This window comes from Phalacrocorax aristotelis, chromosome 1 (assembly GCF_949628215.1).
Source record: "Phalacrocorax aristotelis chromosome 1, bGulAri2.1, whole genome shotgun sequence".
In the NCBI taxonomy this organism is placed as follows: Eukaryota; Metazoa; Chordata; class Aves; order Suliformes; family Phalacrocoracidae; genus Phalacrocorax; species Phalacrocorax aristotelis.
The window spans coordinates 8,468,175-8,487,004 of NC_134276.1; the positions used below are offsets into that span (position 1 = coordinate 8,468,175).

Here is an 18,830-nt window from a genome sequence, read left to right on the forward strand (position 1 = left end):
TAATTTAGATTCCTGGAACTGGTTAGCCAAGACATAATTCACATATATTCTTATAACAACAATTGACCTCAGCAGCTGAGTCATCTGGAGCTGAGCTGGCTCTCCTCTGTATCAGTCTGAATTAGCACAGCTACAAAGATGGAAGATTGGTAAAAGGAAAAGGGCGACATCTGCCCTGTGGATTCAAACAGCATGGCAGGAGAGCTCTCAGCAAGAGCTACCAGATTTCCAGGACCAAAGTATTCCAGACTCATACAGCCCAAAGCTCTCAGGCTGTATCAGCCTTAGGGACATGGTAAGAACGGCCTGTGCTCATGCCAGGAAAGCAGTGCTCAGAGGGGACAGGCTGACTTCTTGCCTGCTTCAGCTTAACGAGACACAGCTCCAAAACTGTGTGGCATGCACACAGTGACAATTTTTTCCATGCAATGCAGCCTGGTTAAAGCACTGCACAGTGGTTCACAACAGGCCTCTTGTACTAAAGCAGGAATCTTCAAAATCTGCTACAGTAGCCTTCCCAAGTGGCAAGTCCTGCTTTTCATCTAGCAAAATGGTGTCATCATTAAATATTTTTAAATAATGAGGTTCTCTGGCATATGATGCAAGCTTCTTGCAGTTTATCCACAGGCAGGTACCCTGAGAAGGGTAGGCAGGTATGCTGAGAAGCGGTACTTCCATTACAAATGGCCAGTGTGGAGCTAGGGATGCTCTCTGGCCTCCACAGACGAGAGGGACCCTTCACAGATCCTCACAATTTTTCTAGTTTAGCCGCACATGCCACAGAAAACAAAATCCCATAAAGAGCCTTGTCAGAGCCCTCTAATACACACTTTTGAGTAGCTGCTTTATCCAAAATGAACTCTAATTTCTGCCATTAGACAACCGCTACTTTTCTGTCATTCCAAACAGATCACTCTGACCTTCCAACGTAGGCATCAACATCTGAGCTGGTCAACCTCCTCCTTTAAAGCCAGGAGAGACACTCCTAGAAGTGATGAATCTCATCCTGAAGTACCTGTCTAATTGGGCCCAGAAGTGCCCACCTCTCTTCAAGAAGTCTAAAAAGGAGTTGAAGGTAACTAACTTGGCTGTGGATACCGACATTGCAGACATATCAAGTTAAGGAAGATGGACTTTCAGCCTGGGATGAGTCAAAGGGTGATCTGGAACCAAAAGAAATCCTGACCTCAATTTCTTGGCTCATATATGGTTGTAATGCAAACTCCTTAATTCCAGTCTGTGACACCTGTTACCTGCTCCAGATCTACAGACTGTAAGTCTGCTGTCTTCTTTATGGCATACAAGCCCTCTGGATACAGTCTCCCCTCAGTGAGCGAATAAAGACAATGGTTTGGGGAAGCCCAGACACATAATGGACATGGTTATCTAGAGAGACTGAGAACAGTGGGTAGCCAAATCTTTGACAGGTAGAGGTGGAGATAGGGCTGTCTTTTGGATGCTGCATTGTTGTTTAAGTCCTAAATCTTTGACAGACACATGGGCTTTTCTTTGAAACTTAGATGGTCTACCCATCAAATCACCTGACCAATCTAACAGAACCTTTTCATTTACTGGAGACCTTGAGAACTAGATGGACATTTGAAAAGTGTTCCACGTGCAAGGGCAGGTTTGCTGAGATTTCTTTTTTCTGTGGTCTGGATATGAGCTGATGTTTTCTTGAGCATAGAAATATATTGCCCCGACACAGAAATGTAGCAGGTCATTGAATAGTTTCTGCACTTCCATCCAAGCCATGCTAAGACTAATAATGACTTTTTTCAGATTTATTAATGTGCATGCATGTATTTGGCATCCTCAATGCAAACAAAACAGCCAGGACTTATCAGTCCTACTGCACACACGCTGCAGGAAAACCTGAAGGCTGTGAAGATAATCTTGCACAAGAAGTGCGAACCCGTCAAACACTTGTGTTGTGCTGTGGGGCTGGTCCTGGTGGTAGAAGCCTAGAAATGGTCAGACATGTTGCTGAAGTCTGTTTCTTTTTGGCCTGGCTAAAATTTGTAAGTGGAAAGGACAGAATGGCCAAAACAACTTGTGTGTAAGTTCAACTTAACAAAGGCTTTAAAATGGGCCTCACAGAGTTAAACATTAGCAGGGCAAGTTAACCTTACTTCTCAACTTCCCTCTCTTCTTTTTTCATCTTCTTCTCCTCTTCAGTTATTCCTCCCAGCTGTCTGTAGTTGCTGTAGGCAATTTCTAGTAGTTGCTGAAGTTCTTGAATCTTGCGATAGGCCCTTACTGTAAGATAGTTCTCCAGGTAGGTAAAATGCTTGGAGAAGACAGGCATGCTGGAATCTAATAGTCTGGAAAATAGTCTCACAAACACAGAGCAGAAATCACACTGCTCAGCAAATACTGAGCTACACCTGACACCCACACAGCAGACAGATGGCAAAAACAAGTAGCAATCCAATATGGTTTCACCAACACCGATTAAAACAGCATAACAATTACGTTCTGATTGCCCTCTGCTGTGATTTCTAATTTTCCACAACTTCTTTGAATGCTCAGTGGCACAGATATCCTGTCAACTATCTCATCTTAAAATAAAAAAGTCACAGAAGTTGGCAGAAACCATGCAACTACGACTATAATGTCTTGAGACCAACTTTTTCAAATAAGGAGTGATGGAAAGACAGTGCTTACTGCGTGCATTCCTTTTCTCTGCTTTATCCAGGGTTAAGTCTTCTTTGCTATCTGTACTCCCTTCCACACCATGTCTTTCAAAAAACTTAATGTTGTTTGCATCTAGTTCTTCATCACTAGAGTTACTGTCTCCAGTTCTTTGTGTGAAAAGTTCCACAGCCGCCAGCTGGGCAAATCTGCACAGAGAACAGTTAACCTACACTGATATATCCCCATCATCAGGAAAAATGCAGCCATGCTCCCTGCATGTGATAGAAACTCTCTGAAACTCATCCTGTTCCCATTCATCAGAGGGGGTTTCAGGATTAAAGGAAGCACTGGTAAACAAACTATGAGCAGATAATCTGCTTTTTGTGGTATTCTAATGGCATGAGCTCTGCCTCAATGAAATCTTATGACAATGTCTCCCACATCAGAAGTACCTTTTTCTTTGCAGGTTTCCTTAATTGGCTCTTATCAGAAACTATATTATTTTTATTAATGCAAAAATCAGCTGGCTTTCACTAGTTCTCATTTACTTTGCATAGCTGGAGCATACTTCCCTTTTGCAGATCAGCTAGTTTTCATCTTTCATGTCTGACCTTGCTAAAAAAAGAACATTAATTTAAGTGAAAATTAAAACCTTTTATAGCTACAATACACCTTTGCTTATCAGAACTGGAATTCATGGTCCTGATCTGTTCTTGCTCCATCACTGAAAATCAGGATTAATTCCAACAAAGCTGACATGATACTGATATATAAATAGCAAGTAAATAAATGACAGGGCTACAGGATATGTACTGCTACCTCTTGGCTACATCCTTTGGAGTCTCTCCATCATCATTTGTAATGTCACAGTCAGCTCCCATTTCAATCAACCACTGCAAGCAATGGATATGCCCCTGTCCAGCCGCTACAGGAAGGAAGGTGCACACAAGTCAGTTACATTCAACTGAAGCGTTTCAAACCTAAAATGTCCCCCTCTTGACATTTTGACATGCCAGAGGTTGGGTTCACTAACACAGCACAGGGGAGATATTATTGCAAGAGAAGCCAATATTTTGAGATGTTCAAGTCACATTGGTGCACACAGTTTTGGGGAAGATCATGCAATGTGTTTTTCTGCCTCTTTCTAGTTCCAGAAATTTACTGGCAACTCTTCCTGGACATGAATTGAAGTAAACTTGCCCAGTCTCATGCACTGAGCATGAGACACGCAAATAATGCCGCCTCACACTCTCTTGCAGTAAGGCCTATATGTCATAGATTTGCAGCAAAGCAGTGTCACCTCTCTCCAACTCTGGGGTCTCATACATCAGACACAGCTGGTTGCCCCAGTCTGTGGTGTGTGGTGTGGTGCTGTCTCATGGAGGAGAGAAGCCAGGGCTTTGTGCTGGAGCTATAGGTGCATCACTCCTTGGGCCAGAACTCAGGGCAACACTTCTCAGCTGCAGCCTAACACAACTGCTTTGCCCAGTCATATGACCTGGCACAGCTACTGCTCATACCACGTGGTGCCACGAATGATGTCTCACATATGGAAGATAGTATTTGGCATGGCTAGCTGAAACCTGCAAGTTGTTTTTCTCAAGGAAGAATAAATCCAATTCTTGACAGCACCCCCTTTGGATGTTTGCCATATTTGTTTTCTTACTGAGATAAGGAAATGGGATTACAATCAGACGTAGTATTTCCCCATAACACCAACATTGCATATAACAATTGGAGATGAAACAGTCATAGGTTAGCAACATTCCAAGAAGAGAGGGCGGGAAAGAATGTAGAAGATACTTTTAAAATCAATACATATAAATTTTCATAATGAGTCCTTTAATTATGTTTTTGAAAATTCTAGCATTTATATCTATTCAAAAAGAAATGTGGGAAATAGCATTAAAAGCATATTACAATACCTCCCTCCTTCTTTCCTGTCCTACTCTTTCAAACATTACTATGAAACCCTCAAACACAAAAGGACCATTCCTTCTGTAGTGCTAGCACTCCACTACCTATCGAGGCGTTAGATACCAGAAGTTTACCTTCCTTGACAGCATAGTGCCAAATAACTTTGTTGTGGTTTTCACAACACATCTCCTCAGTACGACACATTCAGGAAATAAAAGCCCAGGACACAATACCGATCATTTTTATACCTAGCTGGCAAATGTTTCTAAAAGTCTGGTAAAAAACCTATTTTTTTTTTCAGTGTAGATATTGTTTTCTCTTTAATATAAACTCTTCCTTCTTGACTTCAGCTTGGTTATTTTGTTTTTAAAGTGACACCTACGCGCACACACATCACAAAATATGTTTTCCAGGGTTGCCCTTTTGAGCCCTCAGGAAATGAGACGCTGTTTTTCACGAAGTTTATGTCATGAGCAGCCACTTGAAAAACTAAGTAAACAAGTCAGCAACAAACAGTAACAAGCTGAAACAGATCATAATTACTGACCTTTGTGCATGAGAGTGGATCCCTTATCATCCCGCTCATTAATATTGATTACTCCACTTCTCACTAATCTTCTAAGCATTAGCAAGTCCCCTTTGAAAGCAGCGCCATGGGCTGGGAAAGCTAAAACTGAAAATGAAATGCATGTTTCCAAACAGATGCCACTAGTTCCACTAAACATGCTCATATTTGTCTCTCACTGCTTGCCTCTCTCATACTAACTCATGTGTGGGCACTCCACAGCTGTAGTTAGCCAGGTTAATGCACCCTTAATCAGTTAAAACACAGCTGCATAACTAGCACTGTTCATCAGAGACTTGATTAAACATGTCTGGGTTATGGCTACAGGCATCTTACACAGTTAAGAGATTAATTTCATAAACCTGAAATAACAAGTATACCTTTGCTTTACAGTTGATGTTATATTACTGGCGGTAACTGGAGTCATTTGCCTATTTTAATTTCATAGTCTAACCAAATATATGAACTATTTTACTCCTTGCTTAAAAACTACCCATACAGACAATTTGATTTTTCTAATTATTTTTATAGACAGGGAGTACTGACATATCTATATGTCTCTATGTATGTATGTATAACAACATATCTGTATAATGACAAAAGACTAGCAGAGAAGGACAGTAAGTGCCTGGAAAAAGTAGAGAGGTGGAGGTGCAGGTCACATATACTTGCTCCGCTGAAGGTTCTCCTTACAGACCTTACCACAACTTGCATCCTTTGGCTAGTAACCTTAATTTTGGTGGGATATTTCCTGGCTAAGTTGCTATTCAGTGCAAGTAAGAGGTTCTGAGCAGACAAATATGAAAACTCATGAAAATTAGACAGATCTTCTGGATGTCTACTAGAGTCTAAGAACATGGATAACTTGTTATTCATAGTACAACATAGCATGATATGTTTTATTTCAATAATAGGTGAATGCAACACATTTACATAGAATACACACAAAATTGTATAGGTTGGAAAAGATCTTTAGGATCATCAAGTCCAACCACAAACCCAACACTGCCCAGTCCACCACGTCTACATGTCTTTGAAATACCTCCAGGGATGGGGACTCAACCACTTTCCTGGGCAGCCTCTTCCAGTGCTTGACAACCCTTTTGGGGAAGAAACTTTTACCTAATAGCCAATCTAAACCTCCCCTGCAGCAACTTGAAGCAGTTTCCTCTCATCCTATCACTTGTTACTTGGGAGAAAAGATCAACCTGCTTTCAGGTAGTTGTAGAGAGTGATAAGGTCTCTCCTCAGCCTCCTCCTCTCCAGGCTAAACAACCCCAGCTCCCTCAGATGCTCCTCATAAGGCCTGCTCTCCAGACCCTTCACCAGCTTCACTGCCCTTCTCTGGACACACTCCAGCACCTCAGTGTCCTTGTACTGAGGGGCCCAAAACTGAATACAGTGTGTGAAGCACAGCCTCACCAGTGCCGAGTACAGGGGCACGATCCCTGCCCTGCTCCTGCTGGCCCCACTATTCCTGATACAAGCCAGGATGCTCTTGGCCTTCTTGCCCACCTGGGCACACTGCTGGCTCATGTTCAGCCAGCTGTCAGCCAGCACCCCCAGGTCCCTCTTCGCCAGGCAGCTTTCCAGCAACTCCTCCCAAAGGCTGCGGCGTTGCCTGGGGTTGTTGTGATCAAAGTGCAAGACCCAGCACTTGACCTTGTTGAACCTCATACAATTGGCCTCAGCCCATCCATCCAGCCTGTCCAGGTCCCTCTGCAGAGGCTTCCTACCCTCGAGCAGATCAACACTCCCACCCAACTTGGTGTCATCTGCAAACTTACTGAGGGTGCACTCGATCCTCTCATCCAGATCATTGGTAAAGATATTAAACAAGACTGGCCCCAACATTGAGCCCCAAGGAACCCCACTCATGACTGGTTGCCAACTGGCTTTAGCTCTGTTCACCACAACTCTTTGGGTCCAGCCATCCAGCTAGTTTTTTACCCAGTGAAGGAGTAGGCCCATCCAACCCATGAGCAGCCAGTTTCTCCAGGAGAATGATGTGGGATACAGTGTCAAAGGCTTTACTAATTCCAGGTAGACAACACCCACAGCCTTACCCTCATCCACTAGGCAGGTCACCTGGCCATAGAAGGAAATCAGATTAAGCAGGACCTGCCTTACCTAAACCCATGATGACTGGGCCTGATCACCTGGTTGTCCTGTATGTGCCATGTGATCACAGTCAAGATGATCTGCTCCACAACCTTCCCTGGCACCGAGGTCAGACTGACTGGCCTGTTGTTCCCTGGATCAACCTTCTGGCCTTTCTTGTAGATGGGCTTCACATTTGCTACCCTCCCGTCAACTGGGACCTCCCCTGTTAACCAGGACTGCTGATAAAGGATTGAAAGTGGCCTAGTGAGCACTTCTGCCAGCTCCCTCAGTACCTTTGGGTGGACCCCATCCGGCCCCATAGACTTGTGTGTATCTAAGTGGTGTAGAGAACAACTGGTCTTACTATTAAAGGCTGAGGCAAAGACAGCATTAAGTACCTCAGCCTTTTCCTCATCCTTTGTCACTATGTTTCCTCCCACATCCAATAAAGGCTGGTGATTCTCCTTAGCCCTCCTTTTATTAATAATGTATTTGTATTTTTATTGCTTTTTTATAGCAGTAGCCAGGTTAAGATCTAGCTGGGCTTTGGCCCTTCCAGTTTCCTCCCTGCATAACTTTGCTGCACCTCTGTAGTCCTCCTGAGCTGCCTGCCCCTATTTCCAAAGGTCATAAACCCCACTTTTTTTTCTGAGTTCCAGTCAAAGCTCCCTTTTCAGCCAGGCCAGTCGTCTTCCCCACCAGTTTGTCCTTCAGGACATGGGGACTGCCTGCTTCTGTGCCTTTAAGACTTCCTCTTTGAAGAATGTCCAGCCTTCCCGGACCCCTTTGCTCTTCAGGGCTGCCTCCCAGAGGACTCTCTCAACCAGTCTCCTAAACAGGCCAAAGTCTGCCCTCCGGAAGTCCAAGGTAGCAGTTCTGCTGACCCCCTCCTTATTCTCTGAGAATCAAAAACTCTATAATTTCATGATCAGTGTGCCCAAGAAGGCCTCCAACCATCCCATCACCCACAAGTCCTTTATAAAATCACATTGAGTATCCCAGTCTTAGCTACCAGTATGTGTAGGAAGCATTGAAAGAACAGCTCTTCCTTATGTTGGCAATTTAAATGTTATAATTCTGCTCATATAAGTTCTCAGAATCAACAATTTCTACAGAATTAAAATGCCTATTTTATCAGTATCTCGACCCATACTCACCTTCCTGTGACTCTGGATCCTCCTCCTCTTTTTCCACACTGTCAATATATTGCAGAATATTATCTTTATAGAACCGTTCAGCCAAGTCCCTTGGAGTCTCTCCTTGGTCGTTCCTGGCTTTCAGTGTGTGCATGACACTAGCCATTTTACTGACCAAGAACTTAAAGCAATGCAAGTGTCCTTCCATTGCTGCTAGATGAGCTATAGAACAAGATGAAACAAAGTATGTTAGAACACAGCACTGCTGACCACCAGGAAAGCAGTGTTCTCACCACTGGTTAGACGAGGCTTGTCTACCAGCACCTGAGCCATCCAACATGGCACAAGTGGAAGCAGCCTCAGTTGGATGCTCAGCTCCTACCCAGGACAGAGTTCAGCTCTACGCAAAGAAGGTAAAAGAGTCAAGGATAGGATCTGCAAAGAAGATTCCCTGGCAGAGATGATTGCAGGAGACAACAAAACACTGCCAAGAGACCTTAGAGCCAGGAAAATGTGCCACTGGGGTCTCACCTAGCCCGTGAACACCAATCTCACTCCTTGGCAGCTGACTTCGCCATCCTAGGGATACACTCATTACAGAGGGCAGCAAGGGGTGCCCCTGAGTAGGAGTTGAGGCCTTTTCTGCTTTAGACCCACCTCCACTGTGCCGCCACAAACAAGCTTTGTCACACCTCTGCATCTCAGTTACCCCACCTATAAAACGAGGACAGTGACATTCACTTTACTTTATTTGAAGGCACATCCCATGAAAGAGGTTCTGTTCACAGGACTTCTGTCATACATTTCCTTCCTTCGACTGTTGTAGACAGTTGCTATGTGCAGGAGCGGCTCCACCTCACTATGGCAGTGACTGCTTCCCTGTGGGGGTCAAGTGTTTCCTCCCCTGTCCTTTAGGCTATGCTGAGGTTTAGTTATTTAATACTCCTAGAGTGCTGGGCCTATAACAAAGTCAGAGGTACAAAACACATGCTCATTATTTTGAAATTATTAGTGTTCTCTAGTCCCATTAATAGGAAGAAGTTGCTTATTATGTGTTACCGCTCCATGAAAATCTGTAAAAGTTGACTGATGTTCTACAGGCGAAAGGACTAGTTTGTCTCCAGGTAAGAATCTCATTATCTCCATACTTAATAAACAATGTACTCAGGTCAAAAAAAAGCCCCATGTCACTTAAGTTAATTTTTGGCACATGCAAATTCTCTATTGCAAACCATCCACAGCTTTCCAGAGTGCAATTGCTCTAAAAGGTGACATATATTGGCTTTATGGCAGATGATTGCTAAAATGTAATGTGACAAAATCTGAGCATCACTGAAATCAGGGCAGTTTTTCCCACCGTCTTAATTTTATTCAGTGAGTTAGTTACTCAAGGAGAAGTGAAAAGAAGAGGTACCTTCTTAAAAGTACTGATTGCTAGTCAGCTGGTGAAAAATTGAATCAACCCTTATGAATCCACTTTCAGATACCTAAAGTCTCAGGGATAAAACTTCACCTTTTGGGATGAAACTTTTTTTTATCAGACATCTGTCCTGTGCAGAAAGCAGTCAGAAAAGCTCAATGTTTTCTGCAAAGATGGCAAGGGGAAAATAGATTCATACAATCATTAAGGTTGGAAAAGACTTCTAGGATCAAGTCCAACCACAAACCCAACACCCCCAGGTCTCCTAAACCATGTCCCAAAGTGCCACATCTACATGGTTTTTTTAACACCTCCAGGAATGGCGACTTCACCACCTCTCTGGGCAGCCTCTTCCAATGCCTGACAACCCTTTTGGGGAAGAAACCTTGCCTAATCTCTAATTTAAACCTCCCCTGCAGCAACTTGATGCCATTTCCTCTCATCCTGTCACTTGTTACTTGGGAGAAGAGACCAACACCCACCTCACTACAACCTCCTTTCAGGTAGCTGTAGGGAGTAATAAGGTCTCCCCTCAGCCTCCTCTTCTCCAGGCTAAACAACCCCACTTCCCTCAACCGCTCCTCATAAGACTTGTTCTCCAGACCCTTCACCAGCTCCGTTGCCCTTCTCTGGACACACTCCAGCACCTCAATGTCCTTCTTGATTAAAGAGTTGTATTCTGTCCGTGTCTTTTTGCACAGTTTCAGTGGGATGCTGTGGAAGATACATAAAGGAGCTTTTCATAGGTGGCTTTTAACCTGTGCGTTTCTTGGTAGCTAGTGCCCAATGTATAACCGTGCCGTATGAGCCCCAGGTATGCTGAGCACTTGCAGTTGAGACTAAAGCCAGAGAGTACTGTGATGTTAACACAAAATATGCAGCTTAATGCTGAGAACTTTGATAAACCTTGTCTCGGGCATCACAGATAGGCAGTGGGTAGTTGCTGTTGGTATCCCAACTTCTCTGTGTTTCATCTCGCCTTTTATAAAACCAGGCTAACATTGTTTGCTCCTCTCAAAGTGGCGACCGAAAAAAAAGTGTCTGTGAAAAATTCAGATGTTGCACTATGATTAAATTAATATTATATTTAGAACAGATTTAACTAGTGAGCAATAAATGAAACATGGATATGGCCAAAAACCAAATACAGAGAGGAAACAAAATGTTGAATCAATGAGCACAGCCCATCGTGTACACCGAATGAGCCGCAGCTCTTCCCAACAATTAGCATGCTATAGGTAATTAAAGCCCCTCCACGTACATGCAAAAGGTGCAGCCAAGTTTTAGGTGTATGGCGTCATAACCTCAGTAAATTCCTTTCAGTATACTGTTAGGAAAAATTATAGCACTGTCCAGCTAATCTCGAAGCTGAAATATGTAAAGATGATTTAAATTGACTTTGCTGTTTCAGAAGCTGAGCTGGTCTGTACATCACACCACTTTATTAATCTTTTACTAGCAATGTTCCAAAGCATTTTCTTTCCTTTGGATGATAATATGATCAAATGAAACAGAACAAAGACTGGAGGCTCAAGCTTCTGTAGACGTCAAAATAACAACAAAAACAGTTTTCAACTAACCAGTATATACCGAGCATTTAAGTAGAACTGTGCTGGGGTTTGCCACCTCTCCATAAAAGTCTGTTATCAGGGAAGTGTTCCCAAATGCAAATACAGCTACCTTATATGCTGCCACCAGGGTGTCTAACATCATGATCTCTTATTGCTAATACACCAGTCGGCCTGCTGGGATCCAAGAGCCTCACATCCTTTAACAAGACCCAGGTTTGCAAACCAGAACACAGGTATCAGTTTACTTAAGTGGTGCTTAACATAGGGTAAAAGATTTTAATAAGAGATATCAAAAGATATAGTTACAGAGAAAGCTATAGAGAAAAATAAAGTGACAAACCATAAGAAGGAAAATGCTAAAAGGGACAGGATCCAATGAGAACACAGGGTATCAACAATACCATCCAACTTACAGAGGATACTGAGGCAGTGGCATGGTAGGCACAGGGACACTGGAGAAACTATGAAGAAACTTTGAAGAGCAAGAAATAAACACTGCCCATTTTGATTATGAAAGTCATGATTATGAAAAGAGTCAGATTACAGATAATACAGAATATCGGTAATCCAGAAATCAAGATGAAGAAATCACAGGTAAATGAGAACAAGGGGTTTTACCAAATCAGTTAAGAAACAGTGGGATAAGAAATCCCGCATATGAACGTGCCAGAATCTGATCACACTGGCACAGCCATTAAAGCCTGGCACAAATTCAAAAGGAGCATATAGCAGCTGAAACTGCCTCCTGCTCCACCTCCCCTTCTCCTGAGACCTCCACTGGCACACACGCTCCACCACATGCCTTCGAGATGCTGCCCACCCACACAGCGCCCTCACAGGCTCAGCCAGCTCCCTGTTCCAGCACCCAGGAGCTCTGATCCTTGCCAGCAGCAGCAGGAGATGAATAGGATACCGTCACCAACAGATAAATACTTTGGATTTTATAAATTCCCCATCATTATAAAAATGGAATAACTATGTTGCTTGCATAGAATCAAACAGCAGATGCTTCTGGCATGCATTACTTATAATTTGTTACAATTATCATATCACAAAACAACTGTAAACCAAAAGGTTAAAAACCCCATATGATTTATCCTGTTATACCTGGAAGGTTCCCATTGTTATCCACATCATCTATACAGGCACCCCATCTAACAAGAAGCTGCAAACACCCCAAGCGGCCATGAAAAGCAGCATAATGAACAGGCTTCCAGTCATTCCCATCTGAAACATTCACATTCTAAAATGAAAGCAGCAAGTTAATTCATTCATTTATCAATCTTAGACACAAGACAAATTTTATAAATAGGAAACAGCTGTTCTTTGTGTTAGATTATTGACATCAAATCAAATAGCTTTTTACAAAGTTTGTGCCTTTACAAAGTTCATGCAGTTCCCATTCCAAGACAGGTATTTTCACAGGTTCTTGGTTTTATTTAAGTAATACACATGTAAAAGGTGCATTTTTAGACAGAATTCTATCACTGCATTGGTCATTATTCCTTAAAGATGCACCTGGATTTTTTTTAAAGTTTATATCTCCTTTACTATAGATTTGTACAATTGCAAAAAGTCACAACCACCACAGCACCTGATCTTCATTTAATGACATCCTCAATGGGATATGGTTTAGTCATGTTATTGATTCTCTCTGGATTTTTGGATCATTTCCCTAATGTATTTTACAATTAAAAAATGGAAATTTACCCTAAAAAATTCATCAATAATAATATAACATAACATAAGTAATTAATCTACAGTCCTAAATCTCAGTTTAATCTAGGGAGAGTTTTGTTTGGAGAAAGATACCAGACTTTGGCTCTGCACTAGGGAACCGCGGGTAAAAGTCTCTCACCACTCCACTTCGCAGTATGGTTTGTAAGGTGTAAGACTGCCCGTGGGCTGCAGCCAAGTGGGATGGAGTGCACCCACGATCATCTTGAGCTTCTGCGTTTGCTCCATTTATTAACAAAGCCTAAAAGAAATGTAAAGCAGAAGTTCAGTTCAGTTCATGAGCTGAAAAACCAAACATTGCCTAGCAGGATGACTTGAGATGCTCAGCAGGACAACTCTGGGCTGACCTCAGGGCAATGACACTACACAAAATAAATCTGTTCGCACATGTTTTAACAAGAGTGACTTGATTCCAGATGTAAAGAAATCAAGAGGAGATGCTCACAGCTCCATTAGGAGCTCTCTCAGCTGATCTTCGTAACGAACTTGTCCAAAATGAAGGTCCGCCCTACTTACTTGCGCTTGAGAGTGAATATTTGTACGTACCTGCATGCAAGCATCCTGACCTCGGATAGCCGCAAGGTGAGCTGCTGTCCAGCCTCTCACAGTTACGTGTGTTGTATCAGCTCCGTGCCAGAGCAACCAGTGAAGGCACTGCTCAACCAAAACCAAAGTGGTTTATTTAACTATCTTATGTGTTTGAGGCACATTTTAACTATAATTTATCAACCGATGTTACATTTCAAAACAGTATCGGAATACGTCATTATGGAAATAGGACACCCCAGAGCATGCCTTAGCCAGATACTTGTGCAGTAGAAAGTTACACATAAGTTACATTCTCCAGGTTTCACCCAAGGGTACAGAAAGTGCAAATAACCTACTAATTCAGCCCCTAGCATTGATTTTACAGTATGGCGTCTTAATTTTACTCTTCCAGATTAAAAATGTAATCTGTCAGAGTATTCACATAGCATGAGGTAAAAGCACTGGAAAAAACAATGCAGACATGCTCACTTGAATTCCAGCTAAAATTAGTGGCAGGCAAAATACCCAGAGTCAAATTTAAAGCCTCGTTTAATTTGCTATGCTCCTTAGGTGTACACAACCCCATCTCTCTTGTCATTCTTCCACAGCTTAGTTTGGCTTATTCACCTTTTTCCAGCAGATATTATTGCTTGCAAAGGAAAGCTTTATGGACTATCCAAAAGCAGCTAGAGGAATAGTTAAAACTTTTTATTAGATCTTATTATGATTTATTATCTTCTTCTAGGCCAGCCTACGGCTCTGGTTCTTCTACTGTTTCCACGAAGAAGCTTAGCAACAAATAGACTGTATTGAATTATCTGTCATCTAATACATTGATTGCGAAGTAGGAGAGTGAAATGAGAAATGGCAGAATTTATAGTGGCAGAAAAGGGTGGGCAAACAATCTGCTCTTAGGGTTGACAACACGATGATCAGCATTTCCTTGACAGTTTCTGTACATTCCAGTAACAGCACTCCACTTATTATTTCTTGAGTTTAGCAAGAACTTTACATTCTTTCCTTTGGGACATGAATTTTTATATGGTTATTCATGGCCTCGTTGCTTGAAGGTTAGATTGTTATAGAGATTGTACAAGGAGGCTGCAACAAGAAGGTGAATGTTGTGCTGAATACAGCAGCTCAGCCCTCCTGGAAGTTCAAACCATTCATGCACCTGCTGATTTCTCCATCAATATTCAACCATTTTACTTATTAAAATAAAATATATTAGGACTATTTCTGTAGAGAATGAGGACATGAGACCATAGGGTGCTCTTTACTCGGAGTAAGAAAATCACTGGTTTTGTAAAATCTGGCAACGTTGACTATATAGACTGCCTGGGGCTTCAGAAAGGCAAAATAAAAGCCTAAAAACCAGTACTTTTGCTTTGGTAAATATATTTAATGAGAAAAACAGGCAGAGATTATTGATTTAGCTTAATCAAAGCTAGCAATTTTTTGTCCCTCCTTTCCTAAAGGAGGAAAACATTAACCTACAAAACCTTGTGTGTCTGAACACCAACATAATGTTTTACCTCCAGACTTCCAGAGTGTGCAGCACAGTGCAACGGTGTGAATTTGTGGACTAAATCCACCTCATTAATTCTGGCTCCACTTCTTATCATTGACGCAAGCTGTTCTACATCACCAGCTTTCACTGCCTCATGTACACTCATATCATTTTGCTTCTTCTTGACAGCTAGTGAGGAATAATAAAAGGGCATTAGTCAGTTCAGCAACATTTAAGGGATGGGAAATAAGTGATGAATCAAAGAAACATCAGGGCCTCAGCTTCACAGGACCAACGAAAATATCTAGAGTAACCGATGAGATTGAGATACGTATCAGCAGGAATCCTAAAGCACTAGTTGTGTTTGTCAGAAACAGGCAATGTGCAAAAACCTGAGACAGCCGTACCCCCTCCAGCCCCAGGAAAGGGCCCAGGAGAAAGACCCAGAGAAAGATGACAAGAAGCCCAGGAAGAGCTGGAAGCAGAGCTACTCCATCTGTGTATGCAAATGTTGGAGCAGGTCCACCCCAACACTGGCTCTCTTTTGAAACTGCAGGCATCACAAACTCTTTCATTATTCACCTTTTCAAGTACGACACCAGGGAGGCTTCGCACTTGGGCAAACAAGCTCTCAGCCATCACTTCCCAGGTGCTCCACACGGCCATGCTCCTGCTGCTGCCGCCTAAGGACTTGGCCCAGCACCACATACCACACTGGAGGGCACCAGAGCCTTCACCAAGTGAGCCTACCGTGTAATTGGTCCTGACTGAGCTACACGGATCAGCTTCAGGACAAGCTCATGTCAAAATTAAAGCTTCTGTAGAAAAACAGTGTAATGTAATCCTGCATTGCTCTCTAGCTAGAACTACAGCATTGTTCTGTCACAGCTCATTGTAGCAGCCTGATATTTTGCTCCCACCAAAGTCAAAAACATTTTCACTGACCTCAGTGGCACAGGATCAAACTCTGCATGTAGAAGTGGGGTGAAAAAAAATCCATCACTAGGCCATAGGATCAAATAACCTGCGTTCTCCTTTGGGCCTTTCCAAAAATTAACTATGTGACTGGAAACAATGGGAGTTACATATCCAAACCCCCTTGCAACATCTTGCCAAAACTTGTAAGCAGAAATATGTAACTTAAGTAGATCTAATGGCTGAGGGGGCTAACTTCAGATAATCAAACATAAGAAGAACCTAAAACAATTAGTAATCACCTTCTAGAGTAGTCATCATTCCAGTACCAAAATGTATTAATACTGTTTCATTAGATTTCACGCTGTTAGGAGAAGTCTTGAAGAGGTGGGCTGCTGTTCTGCAAGTCAAGCAAGCATGTAAATGTAGGTCTTAAGGTACTATTGCCTCGACTTCTCTGCCTGTGGAGAAGAAATGGTAGCAGTAGTTAAAATTATTACACAATTTGAGATAAAAAATATTAAAGAAATGAGAGGTTGCATGCAAATATTTGTGATATGTGTAAAAAAAAGCACTAAATAACTAAATATGATGAAAGCAGTCTTTACAGTTTACCAGTGCCTATTTTCATGTAATTTGTAGCACAATAGTATGGCTCAGGCAGATTTGGGGTTGCCACAGAGAGGAAAAGAGGGCTGAAGATGTTTCAGTAATCCAGGCTGACAGTAATACACCCTGTGCTGTAACACACCACTTGATCTTGTGGATGTGTATCGCTCCACTTCGACCTCCCCCAGCTCAGCAGGCTGTGTCGCTGCCCTGCACAATGCAGCTTCAGTTAGGAACTGCGACTCCATCCTGCAAAATACTGCCTGAACAAACAGCACCAGCATACAAACAGAATAATTCAGGTTGGAAGGGACCCCAGGGGGTCATCTAGTTCATATTTCCAAAGAATATTTAAGTACATTTTGTGGTTTGGGTTGGTTTTTTAAAGAGACAATATCACCAGGACATAATTTTCCCACTAGGGAGCCATTTCTCGTTATGCCAAGCGAGGGTTACAGACTTCAGCACAATTATACAGACTTACATCAGAGGAAGATCTGGCCAATTGCACTACTTGCCAATGTACTAATGTGTTTAACAAAATGTTCCAGTGCAGAAAGTTCAAGGTAATCCATATTTTTTCTTATCCAGAAGTAAAGCAAACGACAAGGCCCACCAGCACAGTGAATTTTGTCTCCCTTCTCCCTCAGGACTGCACAGAGATCGACACCAAGCGCTGCTGCACAGCCTGTTGGTGCAGGCCACCACAAACAAGCTGCAGGCAGCTGCCCTGGGACTGAAGTTCAGGAAACAGCTGTCAACATGAATTCTGTACAAAATACGTTGATTTTGAAAGCGAAGGTCGGGTTCCGTAATTTTAGCGCAATTTTTTATCAAAACTGTTGTCAAGTGCTCACTGGACATTCTAAGAGAAAACTCCTTTGTAGAAGGAAGTATTTTGAGATGAGTACGAGTACCTGCTTAGAAATCATTAGAGAAAATAAGTGAAGAAGAACACGACTTGGAATGGGGGGACAAGACAATTTTAGACTTTCAAATATTTACATAACACACAGAAAAAATCCCGTGCAGCACACCTTGGCAGCAGCTCGGGGGGACGAGGGGAGGCTGCCAGCCCCAGCCAAGGCCAAGCCGCTGGTCCCTGTGGCACCAGCCTGGGAAGCGCAGGGCTGGCCGGCCAAGGCTGGGGGGGGCCGCTGCCGCCGCCGCTATGCCGCCTTTCCCCGCACGTTTGGCGAATACTGGGCAATCTCTGTATCTTGTGCGGGCTCCGGTGGAGCGCCATGCCACAGAGCAGCGATTCCGGGTGAAGCAAATCAAGAAAGGCAGAGCGGAGAGAGCAGGCCCGCCGTCCCGCCCCGCGCCATGGCGCCGCCGCTCCGGGGGGCTTCCCGTCACGGCCTGGGCGGGGACAGCGGCCGCTGACGGGCCGCAGCCACCGCCGGTGCCGCCACGGCGGTGCTCGGGGGGCAGCCAGTGCTGCCCAGCCCTCGGGGAGGAAAGGGGGAAGAAGAGGAAGGAGCGCGGGCGAACCAGTCTCACCGGCCGGAGGGGGAGACGGCGCGGCGGCGGCCGGTGGCATGGCGGCCCCCCACAGCAGCGGCGGCCGAGAGCTCGCCACTCTCACCGGGAGCCTGCCGCACTCGCCGCACCCTTCTCCTCCTCCTCCTGCCTCTCTCCGCGCCCAGCGCCGCACGGGGGTTGCTATGGGCACAGCGGGCGCTGCCCCCGGGCTCGCCATCCCCGCGGGGAGGCGGCGGCGGCGGCGGCGGGAGGAGGAAAATGGCGGGCGGGGAGAGAGGGAGAGGAGGCCGCGGCCGCGGTGCCTCGGGGAGAGTGCGGGGCCGGGACGGCGGGGCCGCTCTCCCTTAGGGAGGGACGGAGGACTTGTCCGGAGGATGGGGTCGTCCGTATGAGCCGCAATACGGTGCGACCCATCCCCCTGTGAATGGCTGTAGTGCGCAAGGTGTAGGGTGGCAGGAGGGGATTTGCATTGCCCGGTGGTGCTTTTTGGCAGCCCTGGGCTCGTCTTCACGGCATTCATAGAATCATGGAATGGTTTGGGTTGGAAGGGACCTTTAGAGGCCATCTAGTCCAACCCCCTGCAGTGAGCAGGGTCATCTTCAACTAGATCAGGTTGCTCAGAGCCCGGCCAGCCTGACCTGGAATGTTTCCAGGGATGAGGCATCTGCCACCTCTCTGGGCAACCTGGGCCAGCACT

The 18,830-nt window shown here is 44.1% G+C and overlaps 1 protein-coding gene across 7 annotated transcripts in view; it reads right to left on the bottom strand.

Moving 5' to 3' along the window:
• ANKRD42 (ankyrin repeat domain 42) overlaps positions 1–18,369 on the bottom strand; it is a 25,863-nt gene extending 7,494 nt beyond the window's left edge. Inside the window, exons 1-11 of one of the 7 annotated variants that reach the window (XM_075080076.1) lie at positions 18,237–18,369; positions 16,342–16,500; positions 15,150–15,313; positions 13,633–13,740; positions 13,208–13,327; positions 12,457–12,592; positions 8,380–8,580; positions 5,102–5,227; positions 3,457–3,562; positions 2,668–2,843; positions 2,133–2,259 (exon numbers count right to left, since the gene is read on the bottom strand). In XM_075080076.1, coding sequence (XP_074936177.1) covers positions 2,133–2,259; positions 2,668–2,843; positions 3,457–3,562; positions 5,102–5,227; positions 8,380–8,580; positions 12,457–12,592; positions 13,208–13,327; positions 13,633–13,740; positions 15,150–15,313; positions 16,342–16,360 — 1,283 coding nt within the window. In that variant the 5' untranslated portion in view covers positions 16,361–16,500; positions 18,237–18,369. The other 6 variants (XM_075079908.1, XM_075079985.1, XR_012658239.1 and 3 more) reach the window with 6 other exon arrangements.
• Between the last annotated feature and the right edge of the window lie 461 nt (positions 18,370–18,830).